This window comes from Typopeltis vanoorti, chromosome 10, assembly GCF_054136105.1.
Source record: "Typopeltis vanoorti isolate ZY-2024b chromosome 10, IOZ_Tvanoo_1.0, whole genome shotgun sequence".
NCBI lineage: Eukaryota > Metazoa > Arthropoda > Arachnida > Uropygi > Thelyphonidae > Typopeltis > Typopeltis vanoorti.
This window is the reverse complement of record NC_143558.1, coordinates 18,475,352-18,502,243: the sequence shown is the minus strand read 5'-3', so window position 1 is coordinate 18,502,243 and position 26,892 is coordinate 18,475,352. Positions and strand designations below refer to the sequence as shown.

Sequence of the window (26,892 nt, the reverse complement as noted above, 5' to 3'; positions counted from 1 at the left end):
TGAATTAATCTTGTGAAAATCCCTGAGTAATTTGCATGTCTCAGTCATATCACCCTTTTCCTGCCCAACCAGTTTCTGTAACCTAGAAATCTTCATCCTGTTCTTAAGGTTCCATAAACCTGCTACTATCTTGATCACTCATCTCTGGATCCTCTCCAGCTCTTCCTCACCACCAAAAAACTCTGGCACCCATATCTGCATGCAGTAGTCAAGATGGAGTCTTAATCTAGGCTCGATAAAGAGGAACAATCAACCAGCTTGTCTCTGCTTGTCAAAGTATTCTTCAGAAACCAACTAATGTGATGAACTTCTTTAGCCACTTTTGCTATGTGTCCCCTAAACTTTGACTCCCTGTTAACTAATACAAATGATATGATAGAAACATTTAAGTTGCTTAAAGGGTTTTATAGGATTGATGCAGGGGAAATGTTTCACTACTTGGCTGAAGGTGGCCAGAAAAGGAGTTATCCCTGGAAGTTGAATAAAGGTGTGGTTAGTAGGGATGTGAGGACTAGATTTTTGCTCGGAGAGTTGTGAATGAGTGGAATGGGTTGCCAGAGTCAGTTGTGAGTGCTTTGTCTGTTAATGGGTTCAAAGAGAGATATGATAAATTGTGTGGATAGTTTGGGTCTCCTGCAATGAGTCATTAGACTCCATGGAGGTGCCTGTAGAATAATAATAATTATTATTCTGAACCTGTTTATTATTGTTAAAAATAATAATAATTAATAAATAAATAAATTAAAATCCTAAAAAGAGTTTGTAGGCTGTTTTGTTTGTCATTTATTTTCCAACACGAGTAAAATATCTCAAAGCTGTTGAAGGTTATTTTTCTTTAATCTCTTTCATTGATGAAAATGATGAAAACTTTGAGGCTTAGATTCCATTTTAGGAAAAAGTCACAGAAGCTGTTGACCCTGCTCCTTCTGCAGTTAAGAATGACAGTAAATTAATCCATGTTTTATTAGGTCATACTTTACAAATTATTGCTGCAACTGTAAGGTGCTTTCTCTAGTTTATGAATTGTACTTGTTATTATAGAAATACATAAGTATGTATATAAATTACTTAATGGTGAGGTTAATCATTTGAAGATGATTGCTCGTAATAATTTCTTAAGGTATTGCACTATTTCTTCACTGTCTCTCTAGAAGTCTTGAATATTACTGATATGCAAACAATAGTTTTTCTTTTTTTTACATTTTTAGCAAGTGGAATTAACTGTGATTATCCTGTTGTTTCAGCTTGCTTTATTTGGGATCAGTTTTCTTATATGAGATAACCAGATATCATGTTTTATTTTATCATTGCATTAGATTTGCCTAATTTAAGAAGTGAAGATGACAATAACACGGAACCTACAGATGGATCCCATCTTAGTTTTAAAGATACTTTGCTTCAGTGTCAGTCAGTAGTGGTACGATGGTTTACACATTTTGCACAAACTCCTAAAAGAACTAGTTCTTCAGATAATCATACAAAAGTATCAGAAAGGTAAATTTTTATGAGTACTAAAAATGGATTTTTAAGGTTATTTATATTATATTAAAAAGCAAAGAAAAATTCATTTCTGGTATGAAGGGTTTCATTGCTGGTATTTTAAATGCCGATATTTCTTGGAAAGAATTACAGTACAGCAGTAACAAAATTGTTGACTACAGTTTTGGAATGAAATTTTTATTAGGTGTACAGGTTCACAGTGTAGCTGTGAACCTATGATATATGTTATATAATACATTATACACATATAATATATATGTTAATTTTTACTGCTGCTGAGAAAATAAGTTGGTGTTTTAATATTAAGCCTTCTGTGAGTGTTATTCTTAATTACTAATTAATTATTAATTAGTAAATTAGAAAGATTGCTAAATGAAACAAGCAGTGAGCATCATGGTAAAAATAAAGAAACACTCAATAGGAATGCCATCTGGAATATATATCTGTACTTGAAGTAGAAAAAGCTATCACAAACCTAAAATGTGGGAAGGCAGCTGGAGTAGTTGATATTCAACCAGAAATGCTAAAATATGGAATTATAAAAGTTTTACAGTAGCTACACTGCATAATTCAGAAAGCTCTGTCAGAGGGTCTGAATTCCAGATGATTGGAGCAAAGCTCTCATAGTACTCATCTATGAAAAAGGGAAAACGACTGAGAAAAATTGTGAAGGAGAAGCTTGGAGAAGAACAAGAGCTGGGTTAATGCCAAACAGGTTGTCTGAATTCGATTTTCACTTGAAGACAAATAGTTCAGAAATCGTGTGAAATATAACAAGGATCTGTATTTAGGGTTTGTAGATCTGGAAAAGGCATATAAGGTGCCAAGAGAGAATGAAGATGTTTAAAATGCTCCAGTTATATAGCGTAAATGGGATATTATATCAAGCAGTACATAGTTTCTAATTCAGTTGTAAATCAGCAATTAGAATTGAAGGAAGTACAGAAAGATGGTTTGATGTTAGGTCAGGTGTGCAACAGGGATGTACATTATCCACTGTTATTCATCATCTGTAGGGATCACATTATGAAGGAAAGCAGTATTAAATCTGATATCAAAATAAATCCAGGACAAGTCTGTAGGATTCTCTGACCATATTGAATAGCTGCTGTAATAAGTTTGATATAAAAATTAGCATTAAAAAGACAAACACATTGAAAATAGGTAGCTACTTATTACGAAGATGAACAGCAGAATTAGCAAAGCTGGTACGGTTGGAAGTCAGTTGATTAAATTTATATGGAATAAGAGTGAAATTAGTTAGAACACTAAACTACTGTATACAAGACAGTGTTTAAACCAGGTTTAATTTATGGATCTAGGTATTATTGATAATTTTAACTTATGAGAGCTGGGTTAGAAATAAAACTCTTGATCAAAGACTGAAGACTATAGATATGAGAGTTATGAGAAAGATTAGGGGGACTGAACAGATGGCATCAATGGCAGTATCATATTAAAAATGAGGATATTAGGAAAGAACTTGAAATTGGTAGCATTGAGGAATGTGTAAGGAAAGCTAATCTCAGGTGGTGTGGCCACTTAAACAGAATGGGAGTGGAAAGATTAGGCAATGAAGTGTTCATTGCTAGGATGACAGGAAAAAGATCCAGAGGAAGACCAAGATTTAGGTGGATTGATAAAGTAAAAAAGTGCCTTAGAAAACAGAAATATAAGATCTTATAATAGTGGAATGTTGACAGATAGCAGGCTAATCTGAAGGAAAATTGAAAATTGTTGATAAGATGTTAGTAATGATGTAACTGTTCATATAGTACTATCATAAGATCCTTTGATGATACATATATATCTATCATCAAAGGACGTACAAAGAACTATCTGCCTTTACTGGAAGTCAGATTGTCCTTTGTATGAATTCAACATGAAAAATTTAATTTGCTGTAACATGTCGAATACATGCATTGGTGAGTTAGATTAGTTCATGGAAAAAAAAAGGAGATGGCGGTGCAAAAGTATGTCAAAACTGTGTGCTGATTAGCCAGATTGAGAAGTGAGATATTGAATTTGAGTGAAATTTCAAATGATAGAGCAAATGAGATGGTGTGATATAATGATGCTTGCTAAGAGAGATCAAGGTAAGAATGGAGGTAATAGAGCAAGATGGTATAGTACGCTCACAGATACGAGGCCCTTCGACACTTCTGCACATGTCAAAAGAAGGAGAATCCATTCTGATAATAGGGTAATCAATCCGTATTGTGGAATGAGTGTTTATTATTACAGGTTGGAAAATTAACTTCTCCTTTATGATTTTGTAGTTTTTAAAGTGGTAACTATTTTGCTTGTATAATAGTTGGAAAATTTTACGTATAAAGCACGTGATTTTGGTGACCAATTCATACATCGCCTTATTTCTTTTTCTCCTTCAACATGAATTGACTTTTCTTGGCAGTCTTCTAACGACAGCTCTCGCTTATGTGGTCAGACTATAATACCAGTGTGAAAGAAGTTAGAGGTGTAAGAAAGGTGATATGAAAGTAATAAAAAGAAAAAAAAAAAGAAAGAGGTGTATGACACATTGTTGTAAAATAGAAGGCTTTGGCAAGTGTTTTCAATTAAGAAAGGAAACAAGATGTGAAAAAGTAAAGGAAGGTTTGAGAAAGCAGATTTGGATGAAAAAGGATATGGTGATGCGTGGCTATTCCATGTGCTGGATGAATGAGTAATGAAAACATGTCTTGCAGAGGAAAGATTCATGATGAATGATTGTGTTTGTCAGAACAAATAATTTGAAATGCTAATTATATGAAGAGCCAAAGGCTTCAATTCGGCGACATGAACTTATTTAAGTTAAGGGATATTATATCCCATATTGTTTCTTAGCCGAATAAGAAACTCAAAGAGTTTCATGCCAAATATAGAAACTATATAAAGTTCGGTGATTCCAAGCGTAAGCAGATACCTGGATAGTACAGCACCTGATCCATTAAGGTAGTGCAAGCTGAGGCAACTCATAGAAAGGGTGGAACAAGCTCCGATCACCATTCTTGGTATTTACCCATAATGTGAACTTAGCTCCTAGGAGCTATATTATTGTTCAACATTATGAGAGAAGGTCACTACCCAGACCGGTTTCGACCTTTTTGAGGTCTCATCAGTGAGTAGGTAGACCTAATTAATACCAAGTTTGTAGTGAACAGAAATTACATCCCTTTTATGAGAATTGCCAAGAAGGTGTCCTAATAAATTACTAATTATATGAAGAGCCAAAGGCTTCAATTCGGCGACATGAACTTATTTAAGTTAAGGGATATTACATCCCATATTGTTTCTTAGCCGAATAAGAAACTCAAAGAGTTTCATGCCAAATATAGAAACTGTATAAAGTTCGGCGATTCCAAGCATAAGCAAATACCTAGATAGTGCAGCACCTGATCCATTAAGGTAGTGCAAGCTGAGGCAACTCATAGAAAGGGTGGAGCAACTGGTCTGGGTAGAGACCTTCTCTCATAATGTTGAACAATAATACAGCTCCTAGGAGCTAAGTTCACATTATGGGTAAATACCAAGAATAGTGATCAGAGCTTGCTCCACCCTTTCTATGAGTCGCCTCAGCTTGCACTACCTTAATGGATCAGGTGCTGCACTATCCAGGTATTTGCTTACGCTTAGAATTGCCAAACTTTATATAGTTTCTATATTTGGCATGAAACTCTTTGAGTTTCTTATTCGGCTAAGAAACAACATGGGATATAATATCCCTTAACTTAAATAATTTGAAATGTACTGTGAGGGATGACTCGAAAGCATTGAGTGAATTGAAAGAAGAGTAAAGTACATTTGAGGGGCAAGTCATTTGCCACAGTATGACAAAAGTGAGCTGAGTTGGAACTGATTATATGATTCTGTGTGTAGACTGTGTAGCCAAAATGATGAATGTATTGTGATGTATGGGATAATTCTGATGATTGAAAGGATTTGTACTTGCAGGATTGGTTACATCTGAATGTATTCAGTGTTAGGTGCTTGGAGAAATTGTTGATCACTGAAAGAGGAAAGGAATGTGAATAGTCAGGGAAACAAGATGTCTGGGTAGTTACTTGAAAGCATAGAAGGATGCATTCTGTAAATATGTTATTAATATTAATTAATTAATTTAACATTAAGCAGTAGGTTGATATTGTGAGAGTAATGTGAACAAAAGAGAGAGACAATGATAGTATATAGAGATAAATTCAGTCAAGGCAGGGCTAATTTTTTGTCAAGAACAAAAAGTAAAAAAAACTGGAAATATGGTGGGGAATTTGGTTGAGGAATCAAATCTAGCTCTTTGTGTGAACTAATCTTGTTTAAAGAGTTAAATGAACAACAATCCCAATCAGGGAATGTGTGATGGCTGGTGTGCATGATGTATGACCTCCTTCGATGAGTCCTTGACTTGCTGGGGGTATCAGATAATAATAATAGTAACTGCTATATCACCTTACAAGTGCTAAATATATCTCTAGTAGCTGGTAGTAAAACTGCTTTTTCTTCTGTCTCTCTTCTGAGTCCTCAGAATCTAGCATAGCAGCTAACAACATTCAAAGCTTTGTTTTAAATTTAGCAGTTAGGGGGCATTGAATTGAATTGATACAATTATCTACCCAGCAGAACACTGCTAGTATTTCTATTAAATAATAGTCCATATATCATTTTCTTTGCCATTCTTCTCATATCCAGAATATATGAATCAAGCACTACCATTTCAAATATCATATTTCCTTGTCAACCTTACCTCCTATAATTCAGAATTTCTCTAATTCATACTTCTGAAATTTTTGAGTGAAGACATTAAGTAAAAAACTTTGACTCAGTCTTCTTAGTTCTAGATACATAGGGAAGGAAAATTTTATTAAGTCTATAACAAAATCATTGTCTTTCAGAGCCCAGCAAAACAATTCCCATCTAATCACTGGTATGGGACAACAACCTGTCTTCTATTTCCCTTCAGTTTAAGCCACTTAAGTCAATTGTTTCTGCATCATTCATTTAGTTTTGCAGTAGTAGAGTCCAGGTACTTGCACTAGCCTCTAATCCTAATTAGTCACCAGCTACTCTTGGGTATATTGTATATGTATCTACCTAAATAGGACATTCCAAACAGAATCCAAACAGGAGAATAGTTGTCTTCTCCTCTTTTCACAGAGGCTTATCAGTCCAGCACTACTTAATTCAGATTGAAACGCCTGTTGTAATCTGATCCAATCAGTGTAAGTGATCTTGTCAAATCCCAATGAAGTTGACATTTCTCTCCATGGATTCTAGATTGACTAATAGAATGTCAAAAAAATTAATAATGAGATGTAATAATTTAAAAGTTAAATGGAAAGTAAGAATCAGATAAAATGAAGATATAATTAAGTAAACTTATTATCTTAGCACTACGTTTTCACGAATACAGATGTATATTGCCTTTTCCGGATGTTTTAGTATCCTGCAGCTATGGGATTATTTGAACAAATGAGATTAAAAGAGAAGAAGAGCTCATGGAAAATTAAGTTTAAAATCAGAATCGGCTAGTATATAGGAGTGAGGAAGGATCTGATCATGTCATAATTTTGATAAAGGAATGGAAATTCTACAAAATGAAATATGAGTAAAAGCAATGAAGAAGCTGAATGAAGAATGTTGTTTCAACCCATTGTCATTTTTGAAACATAATTTAGAAATGGGCCAACACATATCTGCATTTTTTCATATGGTTATCATATTACATATTCATGAGTAACAGATATTTGCATGTATCATTTTATAATGAAATACTTTCTTAATTAAGCTAACGTGCAAAATTTCTTGATTGTTAATTCACTGAAAATATTTCAATGTGCAGTGAGCTTTTAAGTGCATCACATTTGTATTATTTTGCATTTTATTAAATTAGTCTCATTTAATATATTCTAATAGGTCTGAATTACGTGAAAGTGATCGCCGTCCAGCTGGAGCATCTGAATCAGATGTTAGCCTGTCACATTCCACTAATCCACCAACTTCATATATTAATCATTTGGAGTTTACCACCAATAATATTGAATTATGTTGTAGAAATCATAGAGTTGTTAGAGAAACATTCTATTCAAACAGAGATAATATAAACCTTGTTCATGAAGTATTTCGACAGGTTAGCCATTTTTTTTAATATAAATTATATATATGTATATCCATTCTTAATTCCCAATTTATGTTTCCATTGCATCTTCCATTATGTGTTAGCTCAAACAGCTTTTATTGCTAAGTAATTTGGCTTCTTATAAATTGAATGTTTTGGTAAGAATAGTCTATGCTCCTGAATGCATGTTTTCTGGTTGGTTTGTCATTTTTGGAAGGGAGAGGAGAAACCCAAATTTTTCACATACAGAAACCCAGGTTTCTGTATGTGAAAAATCCTGTCGCTTTCATAAGATACTAATTATCTTCAACTGAAAAGATTTATAAATGTTTGTTTTAGACTGTTATTTTACAGGAAAAAATTTCTTGGGAAAACTAATTCAGTAAACCCAAGAATTTAATTTTTTATATAATATAATTAAATTGTATTAAATTATTACTATTATTATTATTACTATTATTACGGGCAACTCCAGGGAGTCATTGGACTCATCGAGGGAGGCCCCAAATCATATTCATCACAACTATTTGACATTCATACAGTATCTATCATACCTCGCCTTAAACTCATTCACTGTCACAGCATCCACCACAGACTCAGGGAGTGCATTCCACTCATTCACTACTCTAAAAGTAAAGAACCCAGCTCTAACACCTTTACTAACCACACTTTTGCCCAGTTTCCATGGATGTCCCCTAGTTCTCCCACAACCAGCCCTGTACTCAAAAATATCTTCTGAATTAATTTTATAGAAACCCTTCAGTAATTTGAATGTCTCAATCATATCTCCCCTCCTCTGCCTATCAACCAATTTTTGCAACCCACAAATCCTCAACCTGTTCTCATACGGTTCATTCCACAGACCTGCTATCATCTTGGTCACTCGCCTCTGGATCCTCTCCACCTCCTCCCCATCAAGAAGAAACCTAGGTGACCAAATCTGAGCACAGTAGTCTAGATGGGGTCTTATCAAGGCTCGATACAGAGGAACAATAACCTGCTTGTCTCTGCTTGTCATCGTATTCTTCAGCAACCAAGTGATTTGATGAGCTGTTTTGGTCACTTTTGCAATGTGTCCCCTAAATTTCAATTCCTTATCTACCAACACTCCTAAATCTCGTGCCTCATCAATTTCCTGGAGCACGGTTCCACCAATGCAGTAAACTGCCGCCAATCTTTTCACCCCAAAATGCATAACCTTACATTTTGCCACATTAAACTGACATCCATTCTCCTTAGCCCAGACCTCCAATCTATCCAAATCATCCTGCAAAATTTTGACGTCATCTGCATTCACTATTGCCCTACCCAACTTCGCATCATCCGCAAACAAATGAACTGTTCCTCTCAGATCATTTCCTATATCATTTATGAACAAATTAAACAGCAGTGGTCCAAGAACAGATCCTTGTGGCACACCACTAGTCACAGACCATCTTGTGGACTCTACTCCCGAGTAAACCACTCTCTGATATCTCTCCGTCAACCACCCTCCTATCCATCTCACCAACCCTATGTCCATTCCCATATGCTGCAATTTACTGATTAGAATTCCATGTGGAATCCTGTCAAAGGCCTTGGCAAGGTCCAGTAGAATCACCGTAAACCCATTACCCTTATCCAGTTCAGCCGTCACTGTGTTATAATACGTGAGCAAGTTACTGAGGCATGACCTACCCTTCACAAAACCATGCTGTCCCCGATACAGTATCCCATTTTCTTCTATCCAATCTTGTATTTTCCTCTTGACTATTTTCTCCAAGACCTTGACAATGATTCCTGATATGCTAATCGGTCGGTAATTTACTACAGCAGTCTTGGAACCACCTTTATGCAGTGGAACTATTTTCCCCTCTTTCCACCCGCTCGGGACTAACCCAGACCCGAGACTCAAATTAAACAAAATGGTCAAGGGTACTGACAATTCTTTAGCTGCTTCTCGTACAACACGAGCTGGTATACCATCCAATCCCACAGATGTATTGACATTGAGGTTATGCAATAGACTACTCACCTCCACTTCATTAACCACAATTCCCGTATAATCTACTGGTTTATTCGTTTCTGCAATGTCACCACCTGGATGATATACTTTTGCAAAGTGCTCACTCAGTAACTCAACTATCTCAACTGATTCAGTTACCTCCCTACCATCGGCATTCTTTAAAATCAATCTGCCATGTACATTTTTCCTTTTACTTGCTACATATCTAAAAAACTGTTTAGGATTCTCTTTAGCCTGCATGGCCAATGTTCTTTCGTAATCCTTTTTTGCTTTTCTTACCACACTCGTCACCCTTCTGGCCTGTGCTTTATACCGTTCATGTGCCTGCCGGTCACCTTTCTCCTTAAATTCCCTCCATAGTTGTTTCTTTTTTTGCAACTCAAGCTTAATGGTGTTATTCATCCATTTAACCCCTACTTGATTTATTATTCAGACTCTAGGTATACAGTCAGCCATTGCTTCATGCAAGCACTTCTTAACTACCTCCCATGCACTATCAACTTCTAGTCCTTGCAGTTGTACATGCCATGGCACTGAACCAATCAAACTCCTAAGCTTGTCATACTTTCCAGCCCGATAATTCCACATGTACCCTGTCTTAATTGAAAATTCTACACCTTTAGCCACCTCCCAAGTTAAGACCCTATGATCACTCTCACCGATTGGTGGCAATGTGGTCATATTTGTTACAGCCAATTCCTCAGATGTAATTACTAGGTCAAGCACTCTCTGACCCCTAGTATTTTCCATTACATGCTGTCGCAGATAGTTATCCCTTAATAACCGCATAAAATCCAGTTCCTTCCTTCCGTGTGTCCTCTCCTCACTCCAATCAATGCGACCATAGTTGAAATCTCCCATAATAATCACCCTCCTTCCACCCATTTCTTCTATTTGTTTGTGCATACTGTCACCACCATCTTTTCCATCACCTGGTCTATAGCAGCACCCAATTGTATATTTAGTTCTGCTAGCCACAATCTCACACCAAATGGCCTCAAATGTGCTCTTTTCTCTATCCTGCAATTCAACTTCTATTCTCCTTGGCTGGAGCTCATCAGCTATCATCAACAATACTCCTCCCCCCATTTTATTCTCTCTGTCATTCCTGAACACACTATACCCATCACATTCAATCCCACTAGTTATATCATCTACAGTCAGCCATGTTTCACTAATACCTATAACCTGTGGTCTGGAAGTGCCAACCATGGCCAAAAACTCTTCCTTCTTGTTCCTAATACTCCTAGTATTAGTGTTAAATTAAATATTAAATATTAAAATTAAATATTAAAAAAAAATTAAATATATTGTATAATTAAATTTATACTCGAAGTAGAAAATAACAGTTGTTTCCCCTTTCTGGATCTTCTTATTCTGTGTCAGCCTAATAGCAATGTACGATTCTTCTCAGATCATTCTAATCAGGAAACCGATTCATACTGGTATATATATTAATGCTGCTTTTTATCATCGTCCATGTAAAAAATATGGTGTGATTAAAACTTTAGTTCACTGTGCACATAAGCTATGTTCTACTGATTCTCTTTTAAATAATGAACTTCATTTATCAGAACTACTTTCATATCTAATGGTTATAATTCAAATATAAGTGATGAAATAATTAATTATGGCCTTCATCCTGATCCTCCTCAAGAAGAAGTTTCTAAAATTGCAATGCCATATATTAAAAGATGCTCAGAAAATTGCAAGACTTCTTAGACGTAAACCATCGGATCTGTTTAAGTTAGGAGAGTGGAGTAAAGACAAGAGTCCGTCACAAAAGTCGGTTCCTCATAGAACGGCTTTATAATGAAACATGTGAAACTTTACTCCATTCTCCTGACTTAAACAGATCTGATGGTTTACGTCTATTCCCTTTATGGGAGATAGTACTTTACAAATCAGCTGATCTTTCCTAACTTTTTATTGTATATATAGTTTTTTTTGTTTAGGAAATTTCATTGACCTTTTTAGTTATCTTACACTAGCTACTTAGGTGGCGCTTTTTGGAATTGTCAGTTATTGTTTAATTTGAGCTTAACATGTACTGAAGATACCTGTGACACACAGGCAAAAATTATACTATTAAAAAAAAATCTTTTTACATGAGATTTTCCGTCATTAATTTTGTATTTATATGTTGAAAGTTTATTTTTCACTTGGTTAGAGTATAATAAAATTAGTTTGTCCTTTATCCAAGTGTGAGCAAACAAAGTTTGCGCCTGAAAGTATCTTCAGGACTGGGGTAAGGTGGTTCAACACCAGGGCAACTCCTTGCAAAGGTGGAGCAAGTTACCAACACTCCTATCTCAGTATCTCCCATAATGCAAAACACATCTCCTTGCGGATATGTCTAATGTTATGCATTAAGGGAAGGGCCGCTACCCAGACTAGTTTCGACCTTTATTGAGGTCTCTTCAGTGGGATCCAGGCCCAAGTGGAGATACCAGGCAGAAGCATTAGCAGGTCATCTCTACCTATAGGAGTTGCCAAATGGTGTGCCACCCTTTTTTAATAAATTACTCTGGATTTAGAGAAAGATGTTGAAAGTTTATTTTTCACTTGGTTAGAGTATAATAAAATTAGTTTAATCCTTTATCCAAGTGTGAGCAAACAAAGTTTGCTCCTGAAAGTATCTTCAGGACTGGGGTAAGGTGGTTCAACACCAGGGCAACTCGTTGCAAAGGTGGAGCAAGCTACCATTTTATTAATGATTAAACTAATTTTATTATACTCTAACCAAGTGAAAAATAAACTTTCAACATCTTTCTCTAAATCCAGAGTAATTTATTAAAAAAGGGTGGCACACCATTTGGCAACTCCTATAGGTAGAGATGACCTGCTAATGCTTCTGCCTGGTATCTCCACTTGGGCCTGGCTCCCACTGAAGAGACCTCAATAAAGGTCGAAACTAGTCTGGGTAGTGGCCCTTCCCTTAATGCATAACATTAGACATATCTGCAAGGAGATGTGTTTTGCATTATGGGAGATACTGAGATAGGAGTGTTGGTAGCTTGCTCCACCTTTGCAACGAGTTGCCCTGGTGTTGAACCACCTTACCCCAGTCCTGAAGATGCTTTCAGGCGCAAACTTTGTTTGCTCACACTTGGATAAAGGATTAAACTAATTTTATTTGTATTTATATGTCTACTCACGATATTCCCTTACTAAGAGTTATTGCAAGACAATACGGAGAGTCTATTTCCAAACCATGTGCTAGATACAGTAAAGTTTTGGTAAAGAAGGCTAAATGCATTAACAGAGTAATCTTCCTAAAGCAATGTAAGATGGCTCAGGTTATTCCTACCTCCTGTTAAATAAAAGAAGTTTTCAGGTTCCCAAAAGCTCATCGGATTTATGTAAAAGCTAGTAAGTCTCTTTTAAATTATCAGCTACATGAAGCTAAAAAAAGTCTCTAGCCCTCTTAAATAGAGAAATTATGGACATCAAGAAAGCTCTAGAATCTGTTTTAATGGGTTGAAATTTTTAACACTATATTACGTATATCTTCGAATTCTTACCTAAAAGTCTTTAATGATTCTCGTGATAAGTTAAAACACAAGTTTGAATCTCTGGTCAGGCTACCTTGACTTAGTAATAATGTTATTGATACAGATAAAGTAGTTATCGATGTTTCCGGACGTCCTCTAACAGACAGTGAACGTTTTGTTTTATCAAAAGGTTATGATTTCGCCGTTGCTCCTAATAAAGTTCCCATTATGGATTTTTTTCACAACATAGACTGTATTCGATCCTTATCCCAAAAAACAGCCAACAGGTTACATTTTGAACGTGTGAAAATTCTCTTTAATACCAAGCTTCCTCGTCCTAATCTGTCTTACTCTGAATTTTAAGCATTGAAATCACTGAAGAATAACAATCATTTAATTATTACGAAATCTGATAAAGGGAAGGCTGTAGTTATTCAAGATAGGAAGGAATATGAGAGAAAAATGTCTCTATTACTCTGCAACTATTCAACTTATGGGCCTCTTACCTCAGATCCTACCAGGAGTCAATTGAATAGACTTAATTCTCTTATAGATAATGTATCGACTTGGAATGAAGATCAAAAGAAAAAACTTAGAACCTCCTTCGGTCATCCACCTAGATTGTATGGTCTTCCAAAATTCATAAACCAGGCATTCCATTTGAGGCCAGTTGTAGATTGTATAGGTTATCTCACTTGCAAAATTTCAAAATTTTTATCAAATTTACTCATTTCCTCAACTAGAAGAACTGATACTTATAGAAAAAATACTTTAGATTTCAAAAATAAAATTTCAGATCTTCATTTGGACGTTTCTGATATGATCAGTTTAGATGTTATTTCTTTATTTACAAATGTTCCTTTATCTGAAAGTATTGAATTACTGCAATAGGAATTTCCTTCAAACATTGTAAAAATATTTGATTTTGTAATACATTCTGGCTATTTTTCCTTTAAAAATAAGTTGTATCAACAAATTGAAGGAACGGCAATGGACAATCCTCTTTCTCCTGCTATCTCCAACTTCTTTATAGAACATTTTGAAAAACATATCTTTGACAACATTTCTCCCAGACTTACTCATTGGTTTAGATATGTCGATGACATTTTTGCTATTTGGAATGGCTCTTCTGATGAACTTCAACAGTTTCTCATTAAGTTAAATGCACTTCATCCAATAATTCAGTTTACCCTATAAATAGAATCAAATAAGCAGTTAGCCTTTTTAGATCTTCTAATTCTTTGCCAACCAGATGGTAACCTACATTTCTCAGTCTATAGAAAGAAGATTCATACTGACCATTATATCCATGCTGAATCACATCACCATCCCAGTCAAAAGGCAGGAACCATTAAAACACTGGTTCATCGGACCAAATCTTTTTGTTCTTCAGGCGATCTCTTATGCATTATATTACTTCTTCCTTTCTATCTAATGGATACAAGAATTCCTTCATCAAAAGAGCTTTGAGTAGTTTTAATATGTCTTCCTCTTCAAATAAAGAAGAAATAACATGCATTCCTATCCCTTATGTACATGGGATTAGTGAATGTATAGCAAAAGTTTTAAAACCACTGAATATTTTTGTTTCCTTTCGACCGGTCAGAAAAATCTCCACCTTTCTCACTTCTCCTAAGGACAAGCTTCCATATCTTAATTATCTAGGTGTCTACCAGATTCCTTGCTCTTGTGGATTATCTTATTTCGGACAAACAGGAAGATCTGCCTCTATTCAACTAGAAGAACACCAGTCTTATATTCAATACCTTAAACCTGAACAGTCTGGTCTTACAGAACATGCCATCTTAACCAGACATAGAGTTCATTGGAAAATGACAAGAGTCCTTCACAAAAGTCGGTTCCTCATTTGAACGGCTTTATAAAGAAACTTTACTCCATTCTTCTGACTTAAACAGATCTGATGGTTTATGTCTATTCCCTTTATGGGAGATAGTACTTTACAAATCAGCTAATCTTTCCTAACTTTTTATTGTATATATAGTTTTTTTTTTTTTAGGAAATTTCATTGACCTTTTTAGTTATCTTACACTAGCTACTTAGGTGGCGCTTTTTGGAATTGTCAGTTATTGTTTAATTTGAGCTTAACATGTACTGAAGATGCCTGTGACACACAAGCAAAAATTATACTATTAAAAAAAATCTTTTTACTTGAGATTTTCCATCATTAATTTTGTATTTAATAATAATAATAATAATATGCCAGCTGATGCCCTAAAAGAATACAGAGAAAAATATAAGTGAGCTAAGCTACGTGTAAAAGTAGCTAAACAAAAGTCATGGGAAGACTTTGGTAACAATATAGAAATTAAATATTAGGAAGGTGGCAAAATGTTCTGGAGGCTATTGAAGAAGCTTAGAAATGGAGGCAAGGGTACTATAAAAAGGAATCAAATATGATAAAGGTGACATGAAAACTGAAGATAAGGATATCCTAGATGTCTGGAGTAATTACTTTGAAAGACTGTTAAATGAACCAATTTGTGATAGAACCATACTAGAAAATTTTCAAAAGGAATGCAAATACATATCATTGCTTGAAGTAGAAAAACCTGTCAAAAACTTGAAATGTGGAAAGGCAGCAAGTAATGATATGTATTTGCATTCCTTTTGAAAATTACTCCAGACATCTAGGATATCCTTATCTTCAGTTTTCATGTCACCATGTTTTCATGTTGAATATCAAGTAGATGATATTCAACCAGAAATGCTTAAGTATGGAGATATAAAAGTTTTGCAGTGCATACACTGCATAAGTCAGAAATTATATGTGATTATCTCTTTTCAACTGTATTGACAATGGCTAGGAATCCTAGCTGAAAATTTCATAAATAATATTTTTCCTAACGTAAGTGTTATTCCATTACTGTATAATAATATTATCATTAAATAGTGGAAGTGTTTTACTTGAAAGGACAGATGGTTGAATTCCCAATGATTGGAGTAGAGCTCACATAGTACCCATCTGTAAAAAAGGGAATAAAGCTGAATCTGAGAATTACAAAGGAATTTTTCTCTACTAAGTGTTCCAGGTGAGATTTATGCAAGCATACCTGAAAAGAAGTTGAGAAAGATTGGGGAAGAGAAACTTGAAGAACAAGAAGCTGGGTTCAAGCCAAATAGAGATTGTTAAGATCAGATTTTCACTTTACGACAAATAGTTGAGAAATCATGGGAATATGACAAGGATCTGTACTTAGTTCTGTAGACCTAGAAAACAAGGTGCCTAGAGAAAAGCTTTTCAAAAAACTTCAGTTATATGGGATTAATGGAACATTATATAGAGCAATAGCTAGTCTGTATTGAAGTTGTAAGTGAGCAGTAAGAATTGAAGAGAATACAAGAGAATGGTTTGATGTAAAATCAGGGGTAAGACAAGGATGCACATTTTCTTCACTCTTACTCATCATTTATATGGATCACATTATGAAAGAAAGTAGCATTTGGCATGGTATTATAATTGGATGTGTCTTTGCTTTATGCAGATGATGTTTTACTCCTAAACACATCTAGTGCAAGTCTCCAGGATTCTCTAACTAAATTGCATAACAGCTATAACAAATTTGGTATGAAAATTAGCAATAAAAAGACCAAAACTATGGAAATAGACAGAAATATTGAATACATCAGCTGCATATCAATAGAGAACCTATAGAACAAGCAAAATATTTCAGCTATTTAGGCACAGTCATTAATGAAGATTGGGAGGTTAAATCTGGAAATAGACAACAGAATAAGCAAAGCTGGTATGGTTGATAGCCAGCTGAATAAATTCATATGAAATAAGAGAGAAATTAGCGAAAAACCAAACTATCAGTATATAAGTGTGTTCAAAACAGTTTTAAGTTATGCATCTGAGAGTTGGGTTAGAAATAAAGCACTTGATCATAGACTAGAGACACAGATATGAGGGTTCTGAGAAAAATTAGGGGAGTGAACTGATGGCATCAATGGCAGAATCATATTAAAAATGAAAATATTAGAAAGGAACTTGACACTATTATTATTCAAGAATGTATAAGTAGAGCTAATCTAAGGTGGTATGGCCACTTACATAGAAGGGTGGGTAAATGTTAGTAAAACAGGTGTTTGATGCCAAGATGGCAGGAAAGAGACCCAGAGGAACACCAAGGTCAAGGTGGATTAATTCAGTCAGAATTGCCTTAGAAGAACAAAATATTAAATATGGCAATATCGGATGCTTACAAGTAATAGACTAATTTGGAGGAAAATTGTTGATAAGAGATTAATAATAATGTAAACTTAATCATGTAGTGCTGTCATAATAACCTGAACACTCCTTGGTGGTACATATCAGGAAATTGATTATGATGATGATGATCCTAAGTAACCCTTCTCATTTCTATGTTTCTTAATATTGTAATTATTTAAATATATTTCTCTGAATTCTAATAATTATAGATCAAGTTATGTTCCTGCAGTTGATAGCATTTATTATTACTTGCTTGCAATTTTAAGTGTTGTTCGTATTGTTAAATTAAATTATATGTGGTTATCTCTTTTCAACTGTATTGACAATGGCTAGGAATCCTAGCTGAAAATTTCACAAATAATATTTTTCCAAACGTAAGTGTTATTCCATTACTGTATAATAATATTATCATTAAATAGTGGAAGTGTTTTACTTGAAACGTCTCGATTCAGGATTGGTACACATAATAATAATAATACACATAAAACAATTGGTGTTTTATGTGTATCTATTTTCTTAGTTACTTCTGAGCACTTATTGCTGATTTTCATACCAAATTTATTATAGCTGTTTATAGCTGTTATTCAGTTTAATTAAAGAAGATGCAGACTTCTGTTGGATTTGTTTAGGTTAGAATGTCATCTGCATAAAGTACATAGCTGAATTGAATATCTCAAATTTTGACATCAGGCCTAATGAACTCATAATATGGTCCGTATAGATGATGAATAATAGTGAGGATAATGTGCTCATTGTCTCATGCCTGATTTTACTTTAAACCATCATCTTCCTGTATTTTCTTTGATTCTAACTGCTGTGTAAAGATATTTAAATATCTTTGCATGATTTTTGTTTTAGATATTATTGTTATTATTATTTATTATTTTAATAATATTGATATGTTATTAAAATATATTATTGTTAGTTTAGTTAATTATAAGTGAAATAAGAGCTGTATAAAATATAATTTTTGTTTATAAAATTATATTTATTAAAGCAATATTCTACTGTAAGAAGAATATAGCAGCAGTATTTGTGTTTCACAATTAGTAGATGATTAGCAAAGCTGTTAAACTTAATTCTGCCTCATGATTTTAGCCACCAGTGGAATTAGTTTTCCAATTTAGCAACGACAAGAAGAATCAGCAAGATATACCTATCTTTCCCCCATTGTTGGAATTAAAATACTTGTAGACTTTTTTTATACAGAATACATGAAATAGTCATCAAGTGATAAAGGAATGTCATCGTGCCGCAGATAAACATATCCAGTTTGCCATTATTGAAACACTTCATCTGTACTATCTGTGATACCTGGCTGTCATGTCATTCGTGCAATTTTGCAATTGCATGAAGCAATTCTGAAGAGAATACAGTGTATGCTCTACTGTGATACGAAATGAATAGCTAATGCATACATGAGAGAGAGAGAGAATATATTAATATGTAGATGAGTGATGTTGTAGAAATGTAATGAATAGAAGATGATAAGGGAAAGTTGTAAACGATTCTCTTTAAGAAATATAGAAAAATATAAGGAATGAATTATTATTATTATTTTTTTTTTTGAATTCCTTATTAAAGTTCCTATTGAGAAGTTAATGTATCTTCACTTGTAGCATTTGGTTTTTTGAGTGAAGATCAGATGGAAAGCTCTTCTCTGTTTGTTGGAAGCCACATTTGCCAAGAACATATGGAAGAATATTCCAGAATAGTTGTATTCTGTTTCATCTGAATATCTGAATTTTGTGAAGTAAACCATTAGCATTTTTGGTACCTGTTTTAAATAGAAACAAAATATGTTCAGTAAAGTAGTTGAAGACATGGGTATGAGTTGGCATTTTCTTGTGCGATTACATGCAAGCAGATCTGTTGCTGTTGTTTCTATTATTAGAGTATTAGAGTAGATTTTCATGTTTTTTTTATAGTATTTAGTGTCTTCATAACATATTTTCATTATGATTTTGTAATAGTAAACACAACTTTAAAATGGTGTTTTGTGTTTTAAACAACTTTAAAACACAGAAGAAACGGAACTCTAACAAGAACAGCGAACTAGTGAACAATAAGATTTTTTACACTAAAGACAATACTAAAGAGGATATTGAAAATAATTTAATCTCTGAAATCGCTAGGTTAAAGCAGATTATTAGACAGACAATGAGGGAATTACAGAAAGTCAAGCAGCATTTAGAGGAACAGGAAGAATAAAAAAAAAGTTCAGCAGCAAACTGGAAAACAATAAAACACGGAATCAGGTAAGTTAGTGCGTAATAACAAAATTCTGGTAAGTTGATTGTAAAAAGAAGATTCTATTTAGTATGGTGACACTTTCATAAAACAAGACATTGTTGAGCTGTGGTTGTAATGTCAAGTTTTCAGAGCAAAAATGAAAAATATAATGATGCACGCAATTAAAAAACAGAAAAGAAAAACAAAAGAGGTTTTAATTCTGGTAGGTGCCGATGACTTAACTAGCGATAAATTCAGTATGAGAGAGGATATGAAAAGGTTGTTGGAAGAAGCAAGAGTGATAAAGTAAAAATTTTTAATATATTACCTAGATATGAAGGAAATGAATTATGAAGAATGGCTATGATGACAAGTGATTTCGATGGGTAGGCTGTGTAGAAGAAATAGATATGAGTTTTTGGATGTGTGGAGTGAGTTTGAGAGAAGATTACATTTGTATGAGGGACAGCTTATGCATTTGGTGTCTGGAGTCTTGAAAAATTATTAAATGATATGAGAAATTATTAAATTCTGATGGGAAGAATTGTGAGAATCTGGGTGTAAAAGTTAGGTAACTTTGTGAATGATGGGAATGGTTATTTATTATGGAAATAATTATGAAGAGAGAACAATTCTGTGTTTGTCCAGTTTGGACCTATCACACATTTGTAAAGATGTCTACATAAGTAAGAAACTAGATAAGAACAGAGATCTGCAATTTGTTGAACTGTGTCATGCAGACCACAGACAAGTGTATACAAAAGAGAATACAGATAACTTATATATCTGTACACAAATGCTAGGAGTATCAGAAACATAGGAGTAGAGTTTTTTGCATTGGTTAATATATTAGGATCTCATATTGTAGGCATTAGTGAGACCTGGCTATCAGAAGCAGACATACTAACTGGTATCAAGTGCAAAGGGTACAATATTTTTAGGAAGGATATACATTATAGGAGAGGAAGGAGAATGCTTCTAATGATATTGGATGACTTGAATCCAGTTAGAGTTGAGACTCATGGCTGCAATTCATGTAGCAGCGAGTTTCAAGCCATCTGGTGTGAGGTGGAGTCTAACAAGATTAAATACACAGTGGGGGTGTTGTTGCAGACCTGGTGGATTGGTTGCTAGTGATGAAGAGATGCATCACCAAATAAACATGATTAGTGTGAAAAGAGTAATCGTAATAGAAAACTTCAATTATTCAAACATTGATTGGCAGCTGTGAAATTGCACAAGAAGAATGAAACTGAATTTATTTAGCTGTTGTGAGACAACTTCCTCAAGCAACATGTGACAGAAGGAACTCCTAGTAAAATAGTCTTAGTTCTGATTATAATTTCTGAGGGGTTAAATACAACTATTCTGCCTCAGGTTGGTGACAGTGATCATGCGATATTCACTTGGGAAGTAGCTAAGTTTATGAATATTCCACGTGGAAAATGTTACATGCTAAGTACAAAGCAGGAAATTATGACTGCCTCAGGAGGATGCTGGATTCTGCATCATGTTATTAGATGTTGAATGGGAAGAATATTGACAGTGCATGGGAAATGTTTAAAAAATACTTATAAATGATGCGATATCAGAATGTGTCCCTTGAGTACGAAGGATGTGTAATCTAATTAAGCAAAATATGTCATCTAATTAAGAAATTAATTAATAAAATGTAATCAAATGTGTAATCTAATCAAGTAATACCTTCCACATCATCATTTTCTTAAGCATAAGAAAAAGATGATGTGGAAGGTATACTGTGTGCATAAGGATGATGTCAGTTTTGATAATTACAAACAGCAGGCCAGAAGAGTCACAAGTGTCATATGGAAAGCTAACTATGAAAAGAAACTGGCTCTGCAAGTTAAAGAGAACCCCAGAGAATTCTATTAGTATGCTGCAAATAAAAGAAAGAATGAATTTGAAAGAATAAGTCTTCGGAAAGCAGATGGTATGCAGGTGACTGAGGCAGAAGTGATTGTTCAACTGAGTAGCCATTTTGTTAAAAGTTATCAACCTGGAATATTTAACATTGTGTTCATTGCTATCTCTTCACTGGATGAAGAAACTCAGATATATGAGGAGGAGGGATTAGAGTTGTTGCACAAACTGAACAAGAATTCAGAAATAGGGGCTGACGGGATATCAGCACAGGTGCTAAAAGACTATTCAGCTCAACTGGCTATTCCTTTAACCAGGCTATATAATTTAAGTCTCAAATTAGGAAAGGTTTGGCATGTGTGGAAAGAATGTATGGTAATCCCATTGCACTAGGGTGCTGAAAAGATGAATGCATCCAGTTATCGACTGATCAATCTCAGGAGTGGTAGTGGTGAAGATTTTGGAAAAGTTAATTTTATTTTTATTTTTTTATGTTGGGCACATATACAAGAGGTTGGCTGGTCAACCTATAGTACGTTAGTACCGTATATGGGTGATGGAATTCATGTGTAGAGGCTTAAGTGCTGTGAGGACATCATGTTGGAGGCTTAATCACCAGAGGTCCCACCTTACATTCCAAGCCACCTCCTACTGCCCTTAGAGGGCACTCCAACTAGATAGGACTTTAGTGTCACTCACGTGGTTGGGCTCAGTATTGTTTATTATTTGTGTGTATGTTACATTAACTGTTTTTGTAATCCCCGTAGATGTCCTAGTGACTAGGACGAAATATAGGAAGTATTAAATTCTATTTTAATTCTTTTTGAGTGTTGTAAAAAATCCATTAAGCCTCCAACATGATGGGTGATGGATTGTGAAAGGAGAAACTTGTTTACATTTGATTTAAATGCCTGCATATTGTATTCCTTGGGAAATATGTCAGGGGGAAGACTGTTCCACAGTACTGCAGTAGCAGGGATGAATGAGGAAGAAAAGAAACTTGTTCTGTGGGTTTCAAGGTGTACTGTAAAAGGATGTTGGGTGACAGCTGTACATGTTCCAATGGGTTTAGTACAGGGTGGGGGAATTATTGATGCTGTTTCAGATGAACATTTCCCATGAAAGTATTTATAGAATATACAGATTGCAGAGACCAAGCATCTATGTGAAAGTGAGTTGGTGAGGGATGGGTCATTTATTAGTCTAATTGCTCTCCTCTGTATTGAATCAAGCATTTTGAGGGTGCTTTTTGAAGCCCAACTCCAGATGTCAGAGCAGTATTTGAGAGCTGGGTGGATTTGTGACTTGTATAGTGTTAACAGCTGTTTAGGGGTGAAGTAACGTCTTGAGCGAAAGAGAAAATCTAGTTTTTTGGAAGCTGAGGATGCAATGGTTGTGATGTGTTTATGCCAGGAGAGGCTTGATGTCAGGGTAATTCCGAGAAGAGAAATTTCATCTTGTCTGTGAATTTGAGTGTCATTGAAAACAATGCTGGGGGAAAATTCTTTTTTGTGAGAAATAAGACAGAACTGGGTTTTACTAGCATTGAAGTTGACAAGGTTGTCTGAGCCCCATTGGCGGATGGCTTGGAGGTCTGCGTTAAGGGAAGTTGTGGTTGATGTTCTGTGGGTTGAAGTGAGTTGTGTAGGGTAAGGTTTATCAAATGAAAGGGAGGAGTGCAATGTGCTGTCATCTGCAAAACTGTGTATTGGGTGTTGGAGGTCAACTGAAGTAGGCCATTGATGTATAGAAGGAAGAGGGTCGATGAGAGAACTGGACCCTGTGGGACCCCAGCATTAGTTGGATAGTGGGAGGATAGGGAGCCATCTACCATTACACATAGTGTGCATCCAGACAGGAAGCTGGCAATCCATCTGCAGAAGTCCTGAGGCAGTCCAAATGATGGGAGTTTGTTTAGTAAGTCTTTGTGCCAGACTTGGTCAAAGGCTTTGGAGATATCGAGTGCAACTACTTGAGATTCACCAACTTTTTCCATAGCGTTTGCCCATTGATGGGTGGTGAATGAGAGTAGATCTCCTGTTGAACGGCTTTGATGTAATCCATACTGGTGGTCGCTTAATAGCCGGGTACTTTCAAGGTAGATTAGGAGTTGAGAGTTGATGATTTTCTCCATTACTTTTGATAGGACTGAGGTGATTGAGATGGGATGGTACTTAGGTGATTTGTCACCCTTTTTAGGAATGGGTTGAATATAGGCCAGTTTCCAGGTTTTGGGATATATACCAGTGGAGTAAGAGAGTGTGTACAGGTGGCATAGGATAGGAGTCAGTTCAGATGCACAGACCTTCAGGATAATTGGAGGAATTCGTTCTGGGCCAGGAGACTTTTTAGTGTCTAATTTAGACAGCATGTTTGTGATGTCTTTTTGGCAAAAGGATACAGGGAGCATTGTATGTTGGGCAGTTGGAATGACTGGAGGGCATTTGCCATTGTCAGTTATGTGTGCATTGGAGGCAAAGTGTGATGCCAGGAAATTAGCTTTTTCTATGGGTGATGAGTTAGGGCTCACATTCAGAAATGGGTTGACAGAGAATCTCTAATTTGCAATGAACAGCACTGGTTTACTAAGGGAAGGTCATGGTTTAGCAAGTTTCTCATATTCTATAATATTGTTGAAATTGAGAGCTAGATAAGGGGAATGGATCCACTATGATACTTTTGGATTTTGCTAAGGCTTTTGACAGAATACAGCATAGAAGACTGTTACATAAATTGGAGAATATGGGATTGGATTAAACTATTCGCACAGATAAGAGGATGGCTGACTGACAGATTGGAAAAGTTGTATATGAGGATGTGAATCTGCAAGATTCAAGGTAACCAGTGGTGTGTGTCTCAAGGATCAGTCCTTGGTCCATTATTATTCAGTCCGTAAATAAATGTGAGGTCATGCATGCACTTTGGTGTATTTTCAATATCCAATGTCATATTATATTAGTGGGACTATGCTATAAAAAACTGATCAGACTAGAGATCTTGGAGTTTTGGGAGACAGGCAGTTGAAGTTCAAGGGTCATATAGCAAAAATTGTAAATATAACTCGCAGAATAATTACAATGCTGAAAAGAACCTTGACATGTAAAGATAAGGAAGTCATTTTGCCTCTTTACAAGGCCTTGATACAACCTCACTTACGCTATTTTGCACAGGTCTAGTCTCCTGGTTTCCATGGTAATTCTAATACATGGAAAGAGAGTGCAAAGGACAGTATCAAAAATGATATCAGGATTGTGGAATGCTAATTATGAAGACAGATTAAGAACTTGTAGGCTGCAGACACTAGCAAACAGGAGAAAGAGGGGCAATATGATTGAGACTTCCAAACTTCTGAAAGGGTTGTATAGAATTTCAGTAGATGAAATTTTTCATTTTATGGAGTAGGGAAAGGATGTGAGGGCATTCTTGGAAGTTGAGAATGAATGCTGTCAAGAATGGGGTGAGAGCTAGGTTTTTCTTTCATAGAGAAAAATCTCATCGACTCCCTGGATGTCTCTCTTTATAATAATAATAATAACATTAAGACTTATCAACACGTTAGCATAGGAATATTTTAATATTTGTCAAATATTCCAGTCTGAAATTAACAGACTATCATCAATAGCTTGACAGGAACACTTTTTGCAAGGTGGAATACAAACAATTGATCATTCAAAAGTAGAATGAATTTACCTCTCTTTAGTGCTTAGCAATTACATTGCTAAACACTAAAGAGAGGTAAATTTCATCAGAGCGATCAATAAATTATAAGTATTAATTCACAATTTCATATAACTATCTTAATTTATAAATTCAATTAAAGATAACATTAGAACAGTTTTGATAGGAAAACTTTGAACAGTGTAAACTGATGACCAAACTGGTTGGTGTGTTTCCTTAACGCGCCGTTGGTAAGGTGGCAGTGTCACAGTTATTTCTTTCTATATGTTTGGGATCTGTGACACCCCACCTTACTAACGCTGGGTTAAGTCATGCTACTCAGAATAACTTTTTCGTTTGAGAAAATTATTCTAAATATTTTATTTGCACATCTGACATAAATAAATGCATTATTTAGATCATTTAGTTGCCAAAGCGAGGTTTCCAAAGTACATAACTCTTAGCTGTAGATTAAAACTTAAGAGCTGGGAGAAATGAACTCAATTTGGAGTCTGAATTGAATATACCAGCACTGAGAAAGGATTAAAAACACTGATTCTTCCAACATTTCGTCTCTGTCAAAGAGACGTCTTCATCATATATAATATGAAACTTGTAATAACAGCACATATACACAAAATTCCAAACATGTTAGGAACGGCCATGGGAAGTCCACTTTCACCTGCTCTAGCCAACTTTTATTTGGAACATCTAGAAGACATCTTTTTTTTCATTTTATACCCTCAACCATCCTTTTGGGTTAGATATATAGATGACATTTTTTCAGTGTGACTTCACAACAGAGATTCCTTACCTTTTTATTTAATCAATTCTTTACACCCTCATATCAAGTTTACCGTGGAGATTAAAAAAGACAAGTTATCCTTTTTAGACATCCTTATCTGCTCACCTTTAGGTATTCTGACAACAACAGTTTACAGAAAAACCCACTTTTATTGGATATTACATTCTCAAACAATCTGCCCATCATCCTTATCAAAAAAGAATCATAAAATGTTTAATTCAACGAGCTAGAACTAATCGCTCAACTCCCCATGAATTACAGAAAAAACTTTCAACTATCAAACATTACATGAAATTAAATGGCTTCTCAGAAAAGACTATATAACATCTGTTCGATTCCTACAATCCAATCCAGTACAACAAAGAATCAATACGTCAAGTTCCAATTCATATATTTCCAGAATTTCAGAACCAATTTCAAGAATTCTGAAGAAATATGATTTAGCAGCTGCTTATATCCCTATTAACAAAATATCTACCTATTTCCCCGTTTCTAAAGATAAACGCTCAACTATATCGCTGCCTGGTGTATATCAAGTTCTGTGTGACTGCAATCTGTCGTACTTTGAACAAATCAGATGCTCTATAGAAAAAAGAATACAAGAACATAAATCGTATATTCTTCACAAAAAATCCGATAAGTCTGGATTGGCACAACACAGGATAGAGACAAGCCACAACATTCTCTGGTACAGGACTTGCCTTCTACATAGATGTCGCTATAAATTCGAACGCCTATTCAAAGAGAGTGCTGTGGATTTACTTCAATGTCCTAACTTGAATCGAAATGATTGCCTATCCTTGTCAAAAATATGGGGAAAAAAGTTTAATCCGGATAACACACTAAGTTTTTTTTTTTTTTTTTCAATTGAGACTTTCTAATTCTTACATTAATCTAATGTTATCTTTAATTGAATTTATAAATTAAGATAGTTATATGAAATTGTGAATTAATACCTATAATTTATTCATCACTCTG

General features: G+C 34.9%; 1 protein-coding gene across 6 annotated transcripts in view; it reads left to right on the top strand.

Annotated features, from left to right (window-relative positions):
- LOC150102202 (ral GTPase-activating protein subunit alpha-1) overlaps positions 1 to 26,892 on the top strand; it is an 800,562-nt gene that overhangs the window by 159,368 nt on the left and 614,302 nt on the right. For all 6 annotated transcript variants that reach the window (XM_090398990.1, XM_090398987.1, XM_090398991.1 and 3 more), the window contains exons 8-9: positions 1,317 to 1,494; positions 7,408 to 7,621. In XM_090398990.1, coding sequence (XP_090255116.1) covers positions 1,317 to 1,494; positions 7,408 to 7,621 — 392 coding nt within the window. The remainder of the gene's footprint in view (positions 1 to 1,316; positions 1,495 to 7,407; positions 7,622 to 26,892) is intronic.